Here is a 22,413-nt window from a genome sequence, read left to right as displayed (position 1 = left end):
ATTGTCATAGTCATTCTTTGTATAATTCTCTTCACTTTGATTACTTAATTCTGCATTAATTCATGTAGATCTTTCCATGTTTCACTATTCATCATATTAGTTTTTTTTTTTACAACACTATAACATTCAGTTACATTCAGGTACAGTAATTTGTTTATCCATTCTCTGATTAGTGAATTTCTACTTTATTTCTAGTTCTTTGTCCTCACAAAAAATAATACTATAAATATTTTGCTGTATGTTGGTATTTCTTATCTATGGTCTCCTTAGGGCATAAGGCTAGTGGTGGAATCTTTGGGTAAAAGGGTATGGACAGTTTGTCACTTTATTTACATGATTTCAAATTGCTTTCCAAAATGGTTGTACCGATTTACAGCTATACCAATGATGCACTAGTGTGCCTATCTTCCCATAATCCCTCCCAACATTAATTATTCTTGTTTTTTTATCATCTTTGACAATTTTCAGGATGTGAGATAAAACCTCAGGGTTATTTTGATTTTTTTCTCTTATTATTACTGATTATTAGTCTAGTGATTCTTAAATTATCTTTTAACATATTTTCCAGATCAATTGTTTTTGATATATCTTTAGTTTGTTTTTCAACTATTTTTATATTTTTTGTTGTTTCATGGAATTGTTACTTCTTTTGGTGCATTTTAATTTTCATGTAGTCTCTTGATTAGAAGAAGTTTTATACCTCTTGCGTCAAGCTGTTTATTATCTTTCCAATTATTTCTTCCATATCTCATTTCTTTTCCAATTTCCCCTAGCACCTTCATTTATTTTCCAGTTCTTTCCTCTAGTCCTTTCATTTCATTTATAAAATCATTTTGGCTCTTTAAAATTAAACTTTTGCTTCATTTCTTCTAAGAATTATAGTTGAACTTGTGCCCAAGCTATGTTGTTCTCTGGGGATTTCTTTGTATATGCTTTGGAGTTATTCTTCTCTTCTACAATTATGTCTTGAGCATCCCTATAACCCTAATAACTCTTTATAGTGGAATTCTTTTTTGTTTGCTCTTTTTTTCCAACCTTCCTTCTTGACTTTGGCCTTTGTGTTAGAACGAACATTGGAGAAAGAGAAGCACAGCTGCTACTTATGTATTTATTCCTCACTCAGTACATGGTGCACATGACCACTCCTTGACTTGAACTGCCAGTGTTAATCATAGGGTCCCTTCCCTATCCACACTGGATCTGTGACCTTCCACTTGTTAGTAAGTGACAGAGCTTCTATTTCTTCTTATTGCACAAAGTCAGACCCCTTAGTGTCAGATCTGGAACTTCTTCTCCCTTTGGTGTACATTACACATGGGGAAGTCAACCCTTAGCTGTCTTTATGCTGGAATGCTCCAAGTGGCTGTTCCTGGCTAGACTCCATGCTCAGTGTATGTAGACATCTCTGTCTTTTTATGCTTACTTGGGCTGGAAAAAAAAATGACTCAATGTGATTTTTTTTCCTTGGACCTCCTAATCAAGACTCACCCTGATGCATTTTCTAGATTTTTTATGGAATAGTTGTAGGAAAGAACTCAGCTGTATTTCTTCCTGGTACTTTGCCCTCTTGACTGGTTTTTTCCTCTCACCTTTTTTTCTGCTACAAAAAAAACGTGTTGCTAAAAACATTTGGTCATATTGGACCTACATTTTTCTTTATTCTAACGTTGACCTAATTGGGACACATCGCCAGTAATTAGATCTCTGACATTAAGGCTATGAATAATTTGGTAACTTTCAGCCCATAGTTCTACATTGCTTTCCAGAAAGGTTGGACTAATTCATAGTTCAACACTAGTGTATTAGTGTGCCTGATTTTACACAGCCTCTTCAATATTATTTCTGGCTTTTACTATATCTGCCAATGTGGGGATTGAGAAATGAAGGCCCAGAATTACTTTGATTTGCACTTCTCATTATTGATGATTTGAAGCATTTAAAACTATTGTCGATAATTTGTTTTCCCTCTTTTAAAAACTGTCCCCCTCCTTTGATCATTTATCTTTCTGAGAGTATATCATGAATTTAGTCTTTTCCCTGGAAACAATATAATGCAAATTCAAAATAGATCAGGCTAAACTCAAAACTCCAAGCACACTAATAACAGAATCCCAGAATGTTCAAGTTGTAAAGGATACAGACCAACTCATACCCAAAAAGAAACCCCTCTGTGATATTTCTTACAAATGATTTTCTATCCTTTGATTGAAGACCTCCTAGAAGGGTGAAGTCAACTGTCTTTAGTAACAGTGCATTCCATTTTTGGACAGCTTTAGTTATAAGAAGTTTTTCCTAGCATATAACCCAAACTTTCAAGTTCAAAATTATTTTAAAAAGGATAAAAACATTTTATTATTAAAAACACTTTATTAGGTTCATGAAGCTTCCATATACATGTAAATATATATTTTTAAACCTATCCTGTACTTGTACACATAATTATCATTTATTTTGTCTACCCTTCAGGTTGATGGGACTGAAGTTTCATGTCAGTTGGATACTTCCAAGAAGGTTCTCACCTGTCATGTTGGCTATCCTGCTGTCAAGAAGGACCAGCAGGTACTCCTGGAATCTCACTTACAGTTCAAGTGTGCTTTAGCTTCAGTACTCTTAGGTCTTCATCAAGTAATGCTGATTAATTTAGTAGCTTCACAAGCAACCTCATAAGATGTGTAAAGAAAATGACTCATCATTTTAAACAAGCTCTAAGTTGATGGGTTTTTTTTCCCTTAAATGCTTATTTGAATTGGATAAATTAGGATTTTTCATGTATTCTAGATTTTGGGAATAACCCACAATCTGGGTCTGAGTACTGTATCATCTAAACCTGTTGCCTGCCACTTGTGAAAATGCCAGGCGGGAAAGTCCAAAGTCTATCTCCTGATACTAACTCAAACATAGTGTAAACATGATAAATTCAGAGGAACTATTTTGTACTGGATTACATGTGCAGAATGGCATTGTAAGTTTTGAAAAGGGGGGGAGGTGAAAGTGAGTCTCAGTTTGTAAAAAACAAAAAGGAAGGAAGGAAAGAAGGAAGAAAAGAAGAGCAAATTCTGGAGATGAAGTGAGACAGGATACATTAGCAACCTTAGCTGAGAAGGACAAGAATGTGGCAAATTTCTGTATTTTGATGTAGATCAAATTCAGAATCAAATTGGTTGTGTTTGCTGCTTTTCTAAAACTTCTTGCTGATTGAGTGATTTATGAGAACACCTCTGGGACTCATTTATGTATATATCTGTTTCTTTGGATTTTATTTTTGTAGGTGGCTTTTAATATAAACTTTGACTTCAATTTCCAAAATCTTCAGAATCTGGCACGCATCCATTTTCAAGCTTTAAGGTAAAATGTCATTAATTGTAAAGTGGGAGTGGGTAAGGTTTTAAACCATGTTCATTTAAAGTAGCATCTTGATTGTTTTCATCCCAATTTTTTTTTAATAGTGAGAGTCAAGAAGAGAAGGAGGCAGACAATACAGTCAACTTCCAAATTCCTTTGCTGTATGATGCAGAAATCCATTTAACAAGGTAGGTGGAGTTAACACAGCTGACTATAGATGTGTCTGTAATATATTGTTGTTTGAACTATTAATGTGTCCATTAGTGAAGAGTTCTTTTCTTCTACTAACTTAGAATGCCTTGCTATGTTAAGAGTTAATATCAAAAAACTTTGCCCAAGTCAACCAACTGGCGGCCAGGTAGGTTTTGAGTGATGCTTTTGGCCCTGTAAGGGAAACTACATTGCTGTAGACTTAGAGATCTATTCAAGTCTCATGTTACCTGGGAGGGGCCTTATACCCGTAAGAGTTTCATTTCCCCAACAGAATGCTTCCAAGTTTCTACCAATCAGCCACCACCTCCTGACTACATCAATAAGAGGTAAGGGAACCTTAGCTTTGCCAGTAGCCACCATCAATGTGCCTGAAACCCAGAATTGTAATCTTTAATGCAGAGACACATTGTGCTGTACACACATTGGGAGTCAGTGAAGATATGATTGATGACTAAATGAATGAATGCAATGATAGTGCAAAACTTAGGTCAAACATGAAAAGGTAAGAGAAGTCTGAAGGAAAATTCACTATTTTTTCTTTCTGAAATAGAAACTTGTAGAACAGCAGCAGAAGCATTTTGGCTGGTAATAGTCACAGTGATTGTTTAAGGAAACTGATGTTATCAGTGAGCATCACACATGTTATGAAAATCTCAGTGGGTTCATACCATCTGCTTGTCTCATTCATAAGTAGTTTGGCAGCCTGAACCGACCACAGATGAGCTCAAGCCAATGCCCATTAAACATTGGGTCAGTAGAGCCATAAAACACGTAGGTCACTGTTCTTAGTCTGCTGAAACACTCAAGTGAACTTCTAGCAAAGTTGGATGCCCTCCCCAAAGCTGGTAAGGTAAATTCCACCAGTGGCAACCCATGAGCCAAGTATCCAGAAGCTGCAAGTTGTTATTGCTTCTTTGTCCCAGCCCCAAAGGTACAGATATCTAAAACCTTGCAGAGCGGGGCGGGTGGGGGGGGGGGCGGGGACCCCTTAAATACAAGGCTGTGAGAAAATGGTCCCAAAATGAATGAATCGTAATTTGGACACAAATGGAAACAAAGTGTAGGTTACTGCATTCAAGACTTGGAAATCACTAGTAAATATTGCCATTGTTACACTGCATCACTGCACCATCATTGTTAAAGTAAATAATTGAGGTCAAGTGTGTCCACCAGAGATGGTTAGTATCATTCATCTGATGTTTTTTATCTCAATTGTATCACCTCTTTATTAATCTGAATTGTTTGTTCTCATTTGTTTCTCTCTTACTTTTCTGTACAGTGTTACCCTAGAAGTTGCTTTTAACAGGAAATGGACAGTTTCTTTTTTACTCATCAGTACCTATATATTTACGTTTGCATTATTATCTTTGATCTAAAAAAGATACCAAGTGATTGTAACATGCAAGTGTGTGTGTTTTTGGAGCAACATATTTTAGACAGAAATATCTTCATTTCTAGGGAAAACAAAACTCCCTGTGCTTTTATAGTTTGTAATCCTCAAACCTCATGCCTTTCAAAAATCAAGGGAAACTGCACAAGTTAAATGTCATAAGCAAGATATGCTGAAATTCCCTCCAGGTGTGTAAATAAAAATTATAAAGCACAGTTGCTTTAGGATGGGTCTTTAAAAGTAGAGCAACCCTTAAATAAGAAAGAAAAATAAAGGTATTTAGGAAAGTAGCATATCATTACCCAGTTCAGAATTTGGCCAGTGTTCCAGAGCTTACACTCTTTGGAAGGTACTATGGAATCTTCCAAGAACACAAAATGGCAAACCTTCAGTTCTTCAGTGGGGTTTCCTCTGTTTAATGGAAGTTACAATAAATTGTTTTGTCTCATCCAAACACATTAACAGATTTGATATAGATAGATAGATATACATCTATCTCTCTATAAACAAATAGATATATATGTGTGTATGTAGGTGTTTACTCATGACACATTTTTTCTTTTAATAATTTGGAAAACTGTAATCATAAACAACCCTCCTCCAATAAAACAAATTCCTTATAAATGAAGGAAATGTTGGGATTTGAAATTCCAGAGACACAAGAACCTCCTCCATGTCAGAAAAATGTTCCTTCTAAGTTTTGCAAAATCTAGGTGGTTGGAGCACTGCCCTTGGAGTCAGAAGACCTGTATTCAAGTAGCAGATCTGATATTTAGTACTTGGTTGACCTTTAACGAATCACTGAGAGAAGGGAAATTTTTTTCCGAGTTTCAGTTTTCTTTAAAGTAATTAAAGGATCAAAGATTTAGAATTCGAAGAGACCTCAGATGGTTAGACATAGTCCAACCTCCTCAGTTAACAAATTAATCAACTGAGGCCAAAGGAGATTAAATGACTTGCCAACATCACGCAGACATTCACCATCAGGGCTGAGATTTGAATCTAGGTCTTTGAACATGAGAGTCAGTGCTCTTTCCACAGTAATATACTGCCTTCTAATTGTGCCTACTTCATGGATATGTCATGATAAAAGCACATTGTAAATCTTAAAGTATGATATATATGAAAACTATTAGATTTTGTGTGCATACACACACATATACACATGCACACACACTAATATACTTCCCTTGTAGTGAATCAGTTGTAAGGGATGAAGAGATGGTCATTTTAAAGGGGAAACAGCCTGAGGGATATACTTCTCCTAAGGTATTTCCACACCCAATTTGACCAGTCTTCTAAGATTCTAGAAAGAAGGAGGCTCTTCTTTCTGGGTTGCCTAACTCTATAAATTATAGACACTTTAAAAAAAAACTCTTTAAAAAATGACTTATAATTAAGATTTGAACAGTGTTAAACCTGGGGTTTCTAGTCTAGGACCATCTGAGGTTCACCATAGAAGGAACTTTTTTTCTTTACTTTCTTTAAAAAAATTTTTTTTTAATTTTATTTATTTATTTTTAGTTTTGAACATTCATTTCAACAAGATTTTGAGTTACAAATTTTTTCCCCTCACCCTAAAATAGCAAGCCTACTGAATACCCCTTCCCCCAATCTGTTCTCTCTTATATCCTCTCCCATCACCTCCCCCCTCCCCCAACTTTCTAGTAGGGCAAGATGTCTTTACTTTCTTAAAGGATGCCTCCAGACCAGTCATGACCCAGTGTGGGTTGAACCCTAGTCTAGATCCCAATTCTCAAAGTTTGACGTGGAACCAAACTAGTTTCTTCTGTAGAAGGTTCTTAATCTATTTTTGTGTCCTGGACCCCTTGGATGATGTCTGGTGAACTCTATGGATCCATTCTCAAAATCATGTTTTTAAATTCATAAAATAAAACAATAACTATATAAAAATTAATTCAATTAATTATTTAATTAAATAACAAATTAATAATAATACATAACATAAAATACTTTGGTATTACAAAGGAAACCAATTATATTGAAAAATACAATTATTAAAATATTGGAAAGGGTTAACAAGCCCAATATATTGAAATTTTGAAATACAATTATCAAACATTATTTACAATGTTAATGGAATCTAGTTTAAGAATTCTGCTGTAGCACAAGGTGAATGAAGAGGTGTGCTCCAGCCTACATTTACCCTTTAATAAATACTAGAGAAATTGATAATAGTAAAACTTTACTCCTTGAGAGTTTTTTGTTTTTGTTGTCATGCCCATAGTAATTTAGTGGATATTGGGAAACCTGGGTTTATGTCCTACCTTTGGTGCTGCCTGTGTGACCTTAAAAAAGTAATTTCCTTTCTCTAGGTCCATTTTCTCATCTGTCACTTGATTCTTTTACCTTCTTTCCCGCTCCAATATTCTTTGAAAATATGTTTTAAGCCACATACTTTTTAGTCAGCAATATCATTTATCCATTCATTAGAGCAGAAAGAGCATAGATTTAGGACTGGAGTGGATAGTAGATTCCATCTAATCCAACTCCATCATTTTATAGATACGGAAACTGAAAGGGCTGGAACTCAGGTTCTCTGACACCATATTTCTGGGGTTCTTTCCACTATACTGTATACACTGAATGAACATTGAGTATTTTTCAATGCATAATTCCACAATGACACAGTAATTTTGTAAAGTGGGTATCCAGTAGGATAAAGTGATTAACTGATCCAGGAGAGCTTCTAGTTGTTAATACAATAAAACCACATATTACAGGCAAATAATGTGGTAGAATACAAGGAATGCTGGATTGGGAATTGCAACCCTAGATTTCTCTGGTCCCTAATGGGATACTAATTAACTATATGACCTTGAATATGTCATTTAATTTCTTGGCACTTTAGTTTTCATAAAATAAGGTAACCTCTAAAGTTACTTTTGGTTTTAAAATCTCTTAATTTTAAATTCACATTTCTCTCATTCAACATATAATAGTGTCTTTTCAATAAAATTTTAGCAGAAGTATATAAAGAGACAGTCATTTCAAAAGAAGTTTACTTGATCCTGAATTGTAAGTCAGGTGGCTGTGGACTCCAGTGAAATTTACTTTTGGTTTATTTATAAAGCTCATTGAACTCCTCTATATTAACTCTATTCTTTTTTAAAGCTATTCTTTGGTATTAATCTGACCTTATAAATATTTAGGTGAAAAGAAAAAAAATTAAGGTTTCAATAGCACCCATTAAACTAAACTGTCTGGTTTTAAAATCATCATTCAACAGGTCTACAAATATCAATTTTTATGAAGTCTTTTCTCATGGCAATGTTTCTTCCACTGTGAAGACTTTTGATGAAATTGGTCCCATGTTCAGTTTTTCACTTAAGGTAAATAAGATTGCTGTGAGTATGGGAAAGCAAAGAGAAAATGTTGGGGAGTGAACAACAGAACAACAACATTTTAAAAATGAATAATTTTTTAAAAGCCTTAGAAAATCCAAGTAAAAGAGGAGAATGAAAATAAAATAAAAAGAATGTAGGTAGGGCCAAAAGCAAGGATGAAAAAGCATATGAAGGTATATGTGCCCTGACTAAGAGGAAATCATTGTGGTTTTAGAGTTTAAATTCAATGTTTTTCAAGGAAATATATGTATATTCCGTTTCCAACACAGGTTCTATTTTTGTTGTGTTCAACTCTGGGTCTGTTTAAGAAAAGCAGCTTTAGTGATGCCTAGATACCACTTCTGTTTGTAATAAACTTAGCAGTTATACACAAATAGAGACTTCTTCAAAGTCATGCTTTATAGCAATTTCTTTTTTGTAAGTAGCCAAGCAAGTGTCAGCAGTTAAGTAATGAGAAAAACCAACCAAGCACAAACTCTATTTTATAGATCCTAGAAACCCAATCAGATCCCTTTCCCCTGCTTCCAAAAAACCCAAATCTCTTAATATTTTGTAAATGAGAAATTGAACATTAGACTTTTGATCTAACTTTTGATCCTGAGTTTGCCCTTTGACTTGTGATCCAGTTTTTGTCATCCAGAAAATATTAATAAATCATATGACAATTGATGATGGGCTGAACACATGGTGGTAATCAGTGTAATGCAATTTTATAATACAGTTAAGAATAACAGACATGAGGACCAAAGCATATAAGGAAAATTTATATGAAATGGTACATAGTAAAGATACATAGTAAAAAGTATAAAGGTACATAGTAAAAATACATAGTAAAAAGTATAAAGGTACATAGTAAAGATACATAGTAAAAAGTATAAAGGTACATAGTAAAGATACATAGTAAAAAGTATAAAGGTACATAGTAAAAATTAACTTGTCATTTAATCCAACTATATAAAAGAAAAAATTTATAAACGAATACAGGGATGAGTAGATAGAAAGATACTGGAATGGATAATGGAATAACTGGCAATTTTTTTCACCTATATCTTTATTCTGAAATTTATATTTTAAGTGTAAGTAGATGTAATTACAGGGTGTCCTAAAAATCTTAGTGTAGTTTTAAACTAATAGACAGCTATTTTATATACATATAATATTCAAGTTTTATAAAGCTTTTTACATTATTATTATTACTATTATAAAACATCTATTAGAAAAGTAATGTGTAGATGTGGATATGTACATGAATATAGAAGGACTTTAAAGCTTCTGTAATTGTTCTCATTATTTACTGTCACATTGTGAGTTTTGCTAATTAGATCACACATAGTCAATTACCAAACCTTTTCTTTTTTTTTAGATCACAACAGGAAACATTCCAACACCTATGGCTTCTGTGACCATCTCCATTCCTCAGTACACCAAAGGAAAAAATGCATTGATGTACCTGACAGGAGTGCATTTAGCCCAGGTGACTAGTCCAAGAATACCCTGTGATATCCTGGATCAATATGAATACCAAATCCAAATAGAACACCTTTCTAAATTAAAAAAAAAAAAGACATAACATACATTTTGGGATAGACTATGGGCCTATGATTTCATTAGTATAGGAAAATTCCAGATGAGGAAATTCCCTCTACCAATGAAGGGCAGTATCTTCTTTGCAATTTATAGTTTTACAAAGTTGCTTCGATCCCAGAGAGATTGACTTGACCAGGGTCACATAGCCAGTATGTGCCAGTGGTAGAATCTGAACCAAAATCCTCCTAACTTCAAGGCTGGGTCTCTATCTATTATACCATATATATTACTACCTCAATAGGTACTATACATACTAAAAAGATCCCTATAGATAGTTATTTTGTACTGGACTCTATGTCAAGTAACAAGCAAGTTATTAAGAACCTAACACATATAAATGTATTTACATGTATAATACAAAAAGCATATGTTATTTTATGTTATGTTACATTAGATTTGTGTTATATCACATAACAGTATTATGTTATATTGCTATTATTTTATGTTATGAATATATATTTATAAAGGACTAGAAAATAGAAGATGTCAGGACTGAAAGGGAACATGGTCCAGTAGAAATAGCTGAGTTTATTGACAAATCAGTCGAGGTCAGAATGCAGTGCTGTCACAAGATAATAGTAGCAATGAAAGTTGTTATATAGTATTTTATGTTTGTTCTTGCATGATCCTGCCAACAAGCTATAACACCAATGTGATATTCACAGCACCCAGAGTGGCTATGAATATGCTGATGTAGTTCTGAATCACAAATTGTAACAGATGCTCCACATGGAAGACAGAACCAAAACATTTATTCACATACCAGAAAGCTGAATCCCAACAGCAGAAAGCCAAATCATCATAGCAACCAAGAAGTTGGTACACTTAAGTAATGTAACAAATACCAACATTCCCAAGCCTTCCCTCCATCAGATCTTCAAAACAAAACAGGATGCCTTAAGCAAAAATGCCCCTCTCTCACCCACACTAAGCTGCTCTCCCTTTGTGCTGCCTGCTCCCAATTCTGCTGGAGCTCTCCTCTGCTCCTTCCTGTTCCACCCTTTCAGCAAGCTCCTCCCACCTTGAGCTCCACATGATTACATTTGGCCTACTAAGAGTAGGGAAGGTCTTCAAATTCCCTTCAGTCTATTAAGGGGCAGGGAAGATCTTCAAATTGCCTTTACCATTACACAAGCTTAAGTCAGTTAGGTGTCACAAATAGCATCCCCATTTAATAAATAAGGAAACTGAAGCTAGGTGAAATTGTGACTTGACTATGATTAAGCAATTGTTAAGTGTTAAAGGCAGGATTCAAATCCAGGTTTTTTCCCCTGACTCCAGGTCTAGCACTCTTTATACCATGCTGAGTTTCTTCTCTATTGTGATGTGTCAAAAGTTCAAGAGACATACTTTCTGAGAAATTAATTAGTTTATTAATCAGTCTAGCAATAATTAATAAAAGGGATCAGTGACACTCTTGAATGCCAAAGACCCCTCATAGAACCTATTCAATGCTTATGTGCCTTTGGAAGGGTGGCAGTCAACTGATTAGTTAACAAGTAATGAAAGAGAATGAATATTATAACAACAGGTGGGCCTATTTTAATGTGGGAATGGGATACATGATTTTGAGTCATTTGCTTCCAAATCACCCCCCTCCTTGGAAAATGTAGAAAAAGGATCTACCCCTCTGCCTGGACCTCCCTGAATGGACTGGAATTCACCTTAGATTAAATTCTTTGTAAGCTTTTGGGTGGGGCAACAACTCTATCTAGATAGGATTATCTAGGTGGAATAAATACTTGGGGAAAGGTCAGGGATCTCCCCAATAATTTGTTATTAAGTAATCTTTTCTCTCACTATTTTTGATACAGTTCAGATTTACCACAAGTAGAAAGCCTTATTCTAGATCTTTGAAAGTAAGGATAACTCAATGAATAGATAAAAATTCTGTATCTTCTTTCAGTGTACTTTGGAAAGCAAAAATCTTTTAACTATTAGAGCACCCTGCCTTCCAATATTGGAGCATGAGTATGTGATCTGGTTAAGAGAATAATGCCACCTAGGCAGACTGAATGCTAATTATCTGGAAATGAATTTTGTGTTTAAAAGAGCCTTTAGAAGTATGAGACCAAAACCCAATATTCAAGAATGTAAAGAATAGAGAAATAATTCCAAATCTCCTACATTCTTGCTGCAAGTAGACTTGACTCTGTTAGAGCCTTGTAAAAAGGAAAGTGATTTGAGTGATGAGGGAAATACAAAGAGTGAGAGTTCAGCTCTCTTCAGCTAGATCATATGGCAGGTGCTACCTTCCAGTCAGTTCTTGACCTTCCACTTGGCTCAGCCTGGCTTGTTGGCCTGGGACATAGGTCACTGGAGTTGGAGACAAGTTCCAATCTTTCCTCCAATATTGAGTAACTGTTTGACCTTGAGTAAGTCAGTAATCTTTTCAGTCTAACTTTCTTCATTTGTAAAACAGAGATAATGATAGCATCTATCTCACAGGGCTATTGTGAACATCAAATGAGAAAATATATGTGAAGTTCTTTGCAAACCTTATGTAAAACTACATAAATCTCTAGTTTTTATTATTATTAATAGTATTATTCTAGCTATTCAACAGTGCACAGCCTGGAGAGGCACCATGATGTCATGAAAACAGCACTGCTTCTGAAGTCTGAAGACAGGTTCAAATCCTACCACTGACACTTGCTGCCCACGTGACTGTGAATAAGTCATTCAGCTTCTCTGTGCCTCAGTTTCCTTATCTGTAAATGAAGGAGTCATACCAGATGACTTCTGAGGTCCTTACCAACTCTAGATATTTGATTATGTGCTTAGTTATGTCTAAAATGGTGTTTTCAAGGGGCAGCTAGGTGGAATAGTGGATAGAGCACTGGCCCTGGAGTCAGGATGACCTGAGTTCAAATCTGGCCTCGAATACTTACTAGTTTATGTGACCTTGGGCAACTCATTTAACCCCAATTGCCTCTTAAAAAAAAAACAACTAAAACAGTGTTTTCTCACACAAGGTGTGTTATTTTATGGGTCTACAGGAAAACTCAAATCTTTGTATTTAGACTAAAAGGTATTTGGCTAATTATGGCAGGGTTTGTTGAAATTTCCATTTTTTTTGGAGGGGGAAGGTAGGGCAGTTGGGGTTAAATGACTTGCCCAAGGTCACACAGCTAGTTTTTTTTTTTGTGTTGTGTCTGAGGTCAGATTTGAACTCAGGTCCTGTTGACTCCAGGGCCAGTATTCTATTCATTGCACCACCTAGCCACTCCTTGTTGAAATTTCTTACCTCACATGAGTCAAAGAGTACTACCCTTAGGACAACCTTTCTTCACACTGTGCGGAAGGTTAAGGGTAAACAAAGAAGAGACCAAGGACAGTATAAAGGTGGGACTCAAACCTGTTTAGTTCAAGAATCATTTCTTAACTACTTGCTATTTGAAAGGCACTCTACTAGGTATTCTTTTCTGAGTGCCAACAAATTACCCTTTTCTTTTCCTCCTCCTCCTGTCTCCCTATAGGTCCCCTTTCCCCTTTATATACTGCTATTTCATACAAAGTCTTTTTTTTTTTTTTAAAGCAACTGGGGTTAAGTAACTTGCTCAAGGTTACACGGCCAGTTATTTCTGGGTGTGGTGCTAAGTATCTGAGCCCAGATTTGATCCCAGGTCATCCCGACTCTGGGGCTGCTACCTGGCCACCCCTTCATATAAAGTCTTAATGAAAACTATTTTGCTTTTGCTTTGTAAGTTTGAAGGACCAATTGTGATTCTGTCATTTTCTAGGACAATGATATAAGCTGTACTGCAGAAATAAATCCACTAAAAATAGGAGAAACACCTTACTCAGTGTCTTTTAAGAAAGAAAACTTCCGAGATATTAAAGAATTGGTGAGTAGCACACATTAAGATGATTGTTCAAGAACTAGAATTGCTAAGGAGTATACCAGATGTATTCGTTTTCTTTTTTTCTCAGAGAACTGTTCTTTTCTATCCATTCATAGTTAGTCAACAAATGTTTATTGCTATACATTACCATATAATTATATGACATATTTTCCCTCAAAGCTATTTTGAGTTGGGATTTGGAGAGAGAATAGCTAAGTTCATTCATTGATTTAAAATGCCAGTTAATACAAATTTGATGAGGCAAAGAAGGTGGTTTGCACTTTTTGCTATAGACATATAAGTTCAAATTCAGATCATTTAGAACATAATTCATCTTACCTTTGTATGCCTGTGCACATTGAAGTCATCAACAGGCACTGATTATATGCTTACTATGTGCCAAGCACCATGCTGAGCACTGAGAATGCAAATGCAAGCGAAAAAGGACAATCTTTGCCCTCAAGGGGCTCACATTCTAAAGGTGCAAGATAACTCATAAAAGGTTAGGAGCATGGTGGCAAAGTCCTGAGAATGAAAGATGGCTGGTCTGAGATCTTCTCCAAAATCATTCTAGGAAGAACTCATTGATGAGAGAGAATACCAAATCTACATGGGCTCATCCAGAGTTGTAGTTTTATAAGCTGAGAGTCTAGACTTCTTTGCAGTCTCACTGGTGACTCACTGGTGAGTGAGGAAATTTAGCTATTTGGCAGCATGACACATACCTCCTTTCACCTACACATATCACCAGGTATCCTTTTTACCATTGTATCTGATTTCTTATGTATCCTCATTTGTTTTCTCAACATTGTCACCCACTTTTCCATGACTCTTTTCTACTGCCCTTCTTGAGACTGAAGGTATTAACATAGTTTTTTGTTAATTAGCAACTTGAAAATCTTCCTGGATTAAAAAAAATGGAGGTAGTACTAGGAGATCATGGAGAGAGAAAGAATGAAACATCCTAGAAAAAATTTTCAAAAGTACCAATCTAAACATCATAATTTAAGAAAATGTTATATGAATATAGATCACATTTTCTTTAGAAATTTAGTTTGTATAAAGCTTGAATTCAGTCTATATTTTTCACTGACTATCTCTTTACACATTTTCATTTCAAGAATGCCTTATTTTAAAATATTTTAAAATTACAATATAGTCCATACTATTTTGTATTGGGTGGGTGGCTTATGTTCAGATCACTCCAAATTAGAATATCATGTAGTTGTATGCATAAATATTCAAACATAAATTTAGACTAATAAATATCAGGATATATTCAACAAATAATTTTACTTTTCAGTAATTACTTTCAGAAGTCATACTAAACCTGTTTTCTTTAATATGAACCCCTCCAATCTCAAAGAACTGCAAAACTGCATCATGTAGCAAAGTCACCTGTCAGCTGAGCGAACTTAAAATGAAAGAAGAATACTTCGTGAATGTGTCTACCAGGATCTGGAATGGGACTTTTGCAGCGGTGAGTAGTAGCAGTGTTTATTTGGCATAAATAGCAAGACAGAAATATGCAAAGATAGAAAAGTCGATGTCAAAGCGTTCCCCAGTGAAAAGCATTACTGCTAATATAAACAGTGACCATAGTATTGTGGGTAATTCAGAGTCTGGATGGTACTGATTTTCCATTTCTATAGAATGAAAAAAATGAGTTGGCTAAAGGAATATGGGAGACCTTGTATACCCTGCTCATCTTTTGAATAGAGTTATAGTGTAATTGAGGGGTTAAATTCCAATTAAATTCCATTAAAAACTAGTTTACTAGTTAATAATTCCATTAAAAACTAATTAATCCATGACCACATAGAGTGTTTTTCCTCCACATTTCTTTTTTATTTTGAACTTAGGAAAGGTAGCTTGGTATACTTAACAGAGAGCTGGACTCCAGCCAAGAAGACATAGATTTAAGCCTCACCACTCACACACATTGCCTGTGTGACCCTGGGCAAGTCATTTAACCACTCAGTGCTCTTAAGAGCGTAAGTTGCTAAGAAGGCCCTTGCTCATAGTAGGGGGAGTTTCCTTACCAGTTCTGTATACCATTTAAACCATGGGCCTACCAAGGGTGGGAAACCTGTGACCTCAAGGACACATATGGCCCTGTAGGTCCTCAAGTGTGACCCTTTGACTGAATCAAATCCCTTGTTCTGTAAAATATGGATTTACTCAAAGGGCCACACTTGAGGACCTAGAGGGTCACAGGTTCCTGGCCCTGGTCCTGTCCCTTTTCCTCTTATGAGCTTAATTGTTAGTAAACACACAGTTTTCAATATGCAGAGAACAAAAAGGAATATTGAGTATGAAATAGTGAACTTAGGTCATGTGGTTTGCTAATAAAGGGATGCATGGATTTTCACTGAAAGTCACCCCAGAATCAATCATCTTAAAGTGTAATTGGAGAACATGGACAAAAGAAAGGAAGGTTTTAGGCTTGTGGCTCATGTGGAAGAAAAAAGGGAGGCAAAGGAAAAGATGTAGCAAAGACTACAGCCTTTTGTAAAGTGGAAGAGGAAGAGGACACCAGTATAGACAAAAGGTTTAGAAGCTGAGGGGGCCTCAACATGGCAAAATAGGAAGGAAATATTCGAATAGTTATTTATCTAATTTAGTCTATGTGGATAGCCAAACCAGACAGCTGTGCTAGAAAATGCTTTTGGGGCTCAGAATTCCTGGATTTGCCTGACTGTACTACCGTGTTTCCCCAATAATAAGACACTGTCTTATTATTTTTTTGGACAGAAAAACACCAGAGGGCTTATTTTCAGGGGAGGGCTTATTTTAATGAACATTGACAGCAATTTTAATAAACAGGTAAATGTGAACAAAAAAATGTACCTTTATTCAATAATGAATTAAATAAAGAACAGGATGATGCGCTCACTGCTGCAGCTCTGATTGGATGCAGCTCGGAGCGCAGCATGCGTTTCACCTGGGGGGGTGGGGACGGTGCATACAGAGGGTACCGTAATGTAGCATGTAGCGCAGGGGATCACCTTCACTACAGTAGCAATCTCAATAGGGCTTATTTTCGGGGGAGGGCTTATTTTAGAGAAATCTTACATGGTAAGGGGAGGGCTTATTTTCGGGGAAACACAGTAATGAAATTAAGAAAACGTCTATGTTCCATTTCATTTTGTGCTTTGTCTATAGACAGAAAGTAACTAGGGAAGAGACGTTGTCCCAGAGGAAATAAGAGAGGCTAGCACTTGAAGGAACTGTAGAAAAAGCTAACTCCCTGACTAGGTCTAACTGAGACCCAAGAGAGGTTAGGTCCAAGGACACACAGTAGCTGAGAGAATCACCAAATTACCTGGTTTACTGGATGATGGGGAGAAAAATTGCTTTGTAAGTCACAAGTTGCTACATGTATGTATATTACAATTATTGAAGGGCATTCTCATGGACAGTGGTTTATACTTGTAATCTTAGGTTATATCAATAAAATGTCACCTAGTGTCTGGAATCAGAGAAGTGGTAGGTTCACTGTAGTTGACCCTGGTCATACCACCATGAGAGAAAGAAAGGCTACTGACATCCTGGCACTGGCAGGGTAATGCATTGAAGATAGTAGAGGGGTTCAGATGATGCCATTCATGAAAAGAACTAAAAATATTTAGCTTGAAGAAGACGTATTGGTGTGTGTGAGGGGGGAAGGATGATTACATTTTTTTTTTCAAGTTTTTGAAAGGCTGGCATATGGAAGATGGATTCTGTTTTGCCTAGAAGGCATAATTAGGAATGATGGAAGTTGCAGAGAGGCATATTTCAGCTTATTAGAAGAAAAACTTCCTAATAATTAGTGCTTTTCAAATGTGGAATAGATAGTTAAGGATAGATGGACTTGGCATGCTCTGATCCATGGGGTCAGGAAGATTCAGACACAACTGAGCAAATGGACAACAAATGTGGAATGTACTATTTCAGGGGGCGGAGTGTTCCCTAAACCTGGAGATCTTTAGGATGTTGTACAGGGAGATTCTTTTCATAATTGTTCAGGATCCTAGAGGCCATTGAGTACAATCCTCCCATTTTACAGATTAGGGAACTGAGGCACAAAGAGGTTTAAGTGCCTTGTCCAAGATCACACAGCTAGTAAATGTCTGAGGTAGGATTTTAATCCAGGTCTTAAGAAGTTGGGCTAGATAACCTCCATAGTTTCTTCCATTGATTCTAACTCAGTTGGAGATTTTTTCACTGTTTTTCTCCCTAAAGTCTATCTTATTCTTATTTTAAAACCAAAATAACATATGAACTAAGCACATAATACAAGTTGAATCCTTTAAACAAGAAGGTAATGGGACTATTTATCAGGGTGTGACAAGCTCTGAGACAGAGTTTAGCTCAGTGGATAGAGTATCGGGCCTGGAGTCAGAATCTGATACATATATATGTGTATATATGTATACATATATATGACTTGGTATCTCCCACAGTACCTAGCACAGTGTTGTTTCACACACACACATAAATACACACTTTATATATTGAGATATAATTATCAAAAAAATTTTAATATTTAGTTAAGAAGTTCATGGAGACACATTTGAGAAGACTAGCCCTTCATGATTAAGTAATGTCTTTTTTTTTTTGTCAAGGTACCTTCCATTTGACTATTCTGTTCAACAGGGTTACTTCTCTTCTTCCTGAAAATTTAAAGTTAGTATTCACATGTTACCACTGTTTGTAGCTACTTTGTCAGGAAAGTGGCCAACCTTAAAGCACCTGGTAAATCGGGACCACTTTCAGAATGAGAGGTAGTTGACTCTTTTGCTCTTTTCTTATCTGATGGAATTTAATGATATAGACAGCTTTTCACAACAGTTCAATTATTATGAAATAAAATGCCCTCCACAGTGACACTATTGTTCTCCAGTTGGAAAGAAATTCTTTGGTAAATGCTCAGTACCGATTCACCATCAGAGGCATGAAGCACCATGTGTTGTATGCTTTGATGTTCTGGACTAGAGAAAAGGCCCAGACCTAGAGAGAGGTGCTAGTCTTTCAAGTAAATTAGGAAGAAAGAAATGAATAATCTTCACATACTTTTTTTTAAGCCTGCAAAGACAGCACTGACTTTGCCTACTTTTGCAAATGATATCATCACATGATTTTAGAACTCTTCCCTATCACCATTTAATGCTTCTCATACTAATTGGGTAAATGACCATAAGAATAAGAGGTTCATAGGGTTAATGCATGATGCAATCCTATATCTCAGTGTCACCAAAATTAATTAGAGAACAGGCTTGATGCAGTCAGTGAGAAGGAAATAAATTGCTCACTTTTTGGAAGTACATTCACTGTTTCTGGCTACTAGAGACTGTTTAGCAGATTACATCATTTGGTATATCAGATGGTGCCCTAGTAACCAGAAAAAAGTGAGTCCTAATTGCCAAAGAGAGCAAATGTACCTCCCCCAAAACGAGCAATTTATTCTCTTTCATGGCTGGGTTCTATAAAGTACTAAAGGGAAAAAGTAAAATGTTCCAGTACATGCAAATGGTGCTTTGTGTGCAAATGATTTTCCCCCGTTCAAAAGTCTCTCCTCTTCCTTTCTAAAATTTATTTTAGAAGAGGAGCTTTCCAGAATGCATTATAAAAAATAAAATTGTACCCTTTCTCTACTTCCCTGAATACCCCACCATCACCACCTCAAAGCACATTAGAACCAAAAAGTTAATGGCATAAGGGTTCACTTTGGAAAACTGAGATTATTAGAAATAATGTAACGGTGCTGAGGACTGACATGTATATCACCATGTCTATCATTGATCTGCCTGATTTCTCTTTGTTTTTATACCTGACATTAACAAGAGCACTCTGTTGTCCTCCTGGGGATGTACCGAGTCCTAGGCCATCACAGGTGATTTGCTGTGAATTTTCAAACATGATGCCTTGAATTTCAATTGATTCCCTTGGTCATAAATGACACAGGCAGGAGTAATCTAGAAAAGAGTGTGAAATCTTATGCAAAAATATAAAGACTTTGGGGGGCATAAACGATGCTTTCTTTGCTGCTGACAATCAAAGGCTAGGACTTAAGAAAAAGAGAAGCAGCTTTTTGACAAGTTATTGATTTGGAAAAAAAGAAAAGTTTTCTGAACTCTAGCCTCTAAGTAGGAAGGATGACCTCTTGACCAGGGATGAAGTACATCTGACATGTATGGATGTGTTTACTTAGAGTTTTTCAAGTATAATATAATCCAAAACCATTCAGTAACCATTTATTGAGCACTTACAACATATGATGAACTTTCCTAGGCAATGAAGATACAAAGATTGAAAAAAAAATGTAGTCTGCCCTCAAGAAGCTTATAGTCTATTGGGCTTTAAGCTGAAAAAACTCTTAAATCAAAAGGTTTTGAACTGAAAATGAAGAAGTGAGCAAATTTCCCATAAAACTCTAGCAAGCCAGATAGCAAAAAGAAGAACCACTGTGTGGATGCTCAGAAATTCACAGGAAATTAAACCCAAGAATGGAACTGGCAATAAAGCCCAGGACCTCCCATTTTTATACACAAAGGGACAGAGTACACCTAACAAACAAGGTGAGCTGTAGATCCTAATGTAAGAATATTTAGGAAGAGAATACTTCCCAAGAAGGAGAGATGGATGGGCAGTGCCAGAAGGTATACTTTCTCACTAACAGTATGTAAGGAGACACTGCACCACCGCCTGTTAGGGGTAGAACAGATTCTTATTCAGGTGTGGTTCATACTATTTTGCCTTTGAGTTCCTTTCTAACTCCCAAGACTCTGGGAGACTGTATAAATAATTCAAAAACAAATGAAAGTGTTTTTTTTAGTTATTTTCTTTTTAATTTTTGTTTGCTTTCTTTTTCAAAACTTCAGACACTCCTGATTTCATAGGTTTCAGATCCCTCCGCTAACATGAGCACCACCTCATTTCACATAAGTAAATTATTGCATGAGTTAATGTGACTGAAATGCAAAATCATCACTCAGTATATAATCCTCAGCATCAACAGAACATTAGAGCTCAAAGGACTCATAATGATCATCCTTTATTTATAAAGAAGAGGAACTAAGGCCCAGGAAAGTCAAATGAATTACTCAGTCACATAGCTAATAAGTAGCAGAGCTGGTAGTAGAAGGCGAGCTTCCTGGTTCCCTCTCTTTGATCTCTGCCAACTCAACTGGGCTGTCCTTGGACAGTACCCTCGCCAGCTCAGTGTAAGGACTGCTAGAACTTGTGCATCTTGGGACATAGCCTCAAGAACACAGGGCCACCTTTGCATCATGATGAGGCATTAGAGTAAGGCTTTGATGGAAGACTACTTTCTGTCATATATAAAATTTCTTTTTTCATTACTCCAATTTTCTGAACAATCTTGAATTTCAAAAATATTGGGAAATTTTGTGATCAGTTTTTGCTTTTATAATTTCCCAAAGGAAAAAGAAAGCATTGGTGCTAAATTCTGCCAAGCTCTTTTGATGATAATAACTGATATGTGATTTTGGTTAAGGTACCTCACCTGAATATTAGCAGTTGTAGTTATGAAATGGGGATATAAATAAATTACTGTTTTGAAGGACAAATGAGATCATGCATCGATAAGGACTTTAAAATGCACAAGCAATAAATGTAAGTTATTATTCTAATTTATTCTAATTTGTATTTATATAACAGTCACCTTTCCAGACAATTCAGCTGGTAGCAACTGCAGAAGTGGATACATTTGACCCACAAATGTATATAATTGAAGAAAACACTGTTATGGTGAGTTCATTGAATTTTCAACTGAAACAGATGTTATTATAATGACTTACAGGCTGGTTCCTTTCCAGTATTCAAAGGGAAATGTGGATTCTCGGTATGGGCAAAGTTAGATTTTTTTTTAAGCAATTGGGGTTAAGTAACTTGCTCAAGGTTACACAGGCAGTTATTTAAAGTTAGATTATTTTAAAGGAACTTTGTAGTTGTGAAGCAAAGCATGGCATAATGCATTATTATTTATTGTTGTTTTGGCTATTGTCAGTATCATTACTGATTAAGTGATGAAATATAGTATATCATACACAATATGATTGATCTTGTTTTCCCACATGTTGGCCAAACATATGGAAAAACATTTTGCAGCAACAGGAGAAAGAAAAGAGGGTAATGACGGTCTAAAATCCTCAGATCATCTTGTATGGTCCCCATAACTAATCTTATATCTCTGATCTTTCTTTTCACTGTATGGTCATATGAAAGATATAAGATCTTAGGTCATACTTAGTTTAAATCTTGTCATTAAATAACCAATATGCTGTAAAGCACTTTACTCTTACCCAAAGAAGGATTTTAAACACCCTTGGTAATTGAGGCATTTTAGAAAAAATTATTGTAGATAGCATTTGTTTTAAGGAGTACGATGACAGTGTGCTTTGAAATGTCAATTTACAAGGTTTTTATTCAAGAAAAAAGAAAAATAATACTTCTGATTAAAGCTTCTTTATAGAGATATGCTGTTAATAGAAATAAAGGCATCTCTTGTCTCAGAATCTGGCATAATTTATCATGTCCACATCCTGAAACTAAATAGAATAAGAGGTAGCATATGAAAAAAAAAACAAACAAAAAAAACCCCCACAACTCTCTACCAAGCAAATCTGCTAACACTATGCATTGTGCATTTTCCTTTTGAGTC

General features: G+C 35.7%; 1 protein-coding gene across 1 annotated transcript in view; it reads left to right on the top strand.

Moving 5' to 3' along the window:
• The window catches only part of ITGA2 (integrin subunit alpha 2), a 166,011-nt gene that overhangs the window by 117,121 nt on the left and 26,477 nt on the right, over positions 1-22,413 (top strand). The window contains exons 21-28 of the mRNA XM_069095292.1: positions 2,467-2,559; positions 3,269-3,345; positions 3,447-3,530; positions 8,196-8,298; positions 9,677-9,787; positions 13,644-13,748; positions 15,112-15,225; positions 21,411-21,500. Of these exons, the coding sequence (XP_068951393.1) occupies positions 2,467-2,559; positions 3,269-3,345; positions 3,447-3,530; positions 8,196-8,298; positions 9,677-9,787; positions 13,644-13,748; positions 15,112-15,225; positions 21,411-21,500 (777 nt within the window). The remainder of the gene's footprint in view (positions 1-2,466; positions 2,560-3,268; positions 3,346-3,446; positions 3,531-8,195; positions 8,299-9,676; positions 9,788-13,643; positions 13,749-15,111; positions 15,226-21,410; positions 21,501-22,413) is intronic.

This window comes from Petaurus breviceps, unplaced genomic scaffold, assembly GCF_028583685.1.
Source record: "Petaurus breviceps papuanus isolate PSGF00001 unplaced genomic scaffold, PetGlider_PUasm1.0 226, whole genome shotgun sequence".
Taxonomy (NCBI): domain Eukaryota; kingdom Metazoa; phylum Chordata; class Mammalia; order Diprotodontia; family Petauridae; genus Petaurus; species Petaurus breviceps.
The sequence above is the reverse complement of the archived record's forward strand: the minus strand, read 5'-3'. Positions and strand labels throughout refer to the sequence as shown.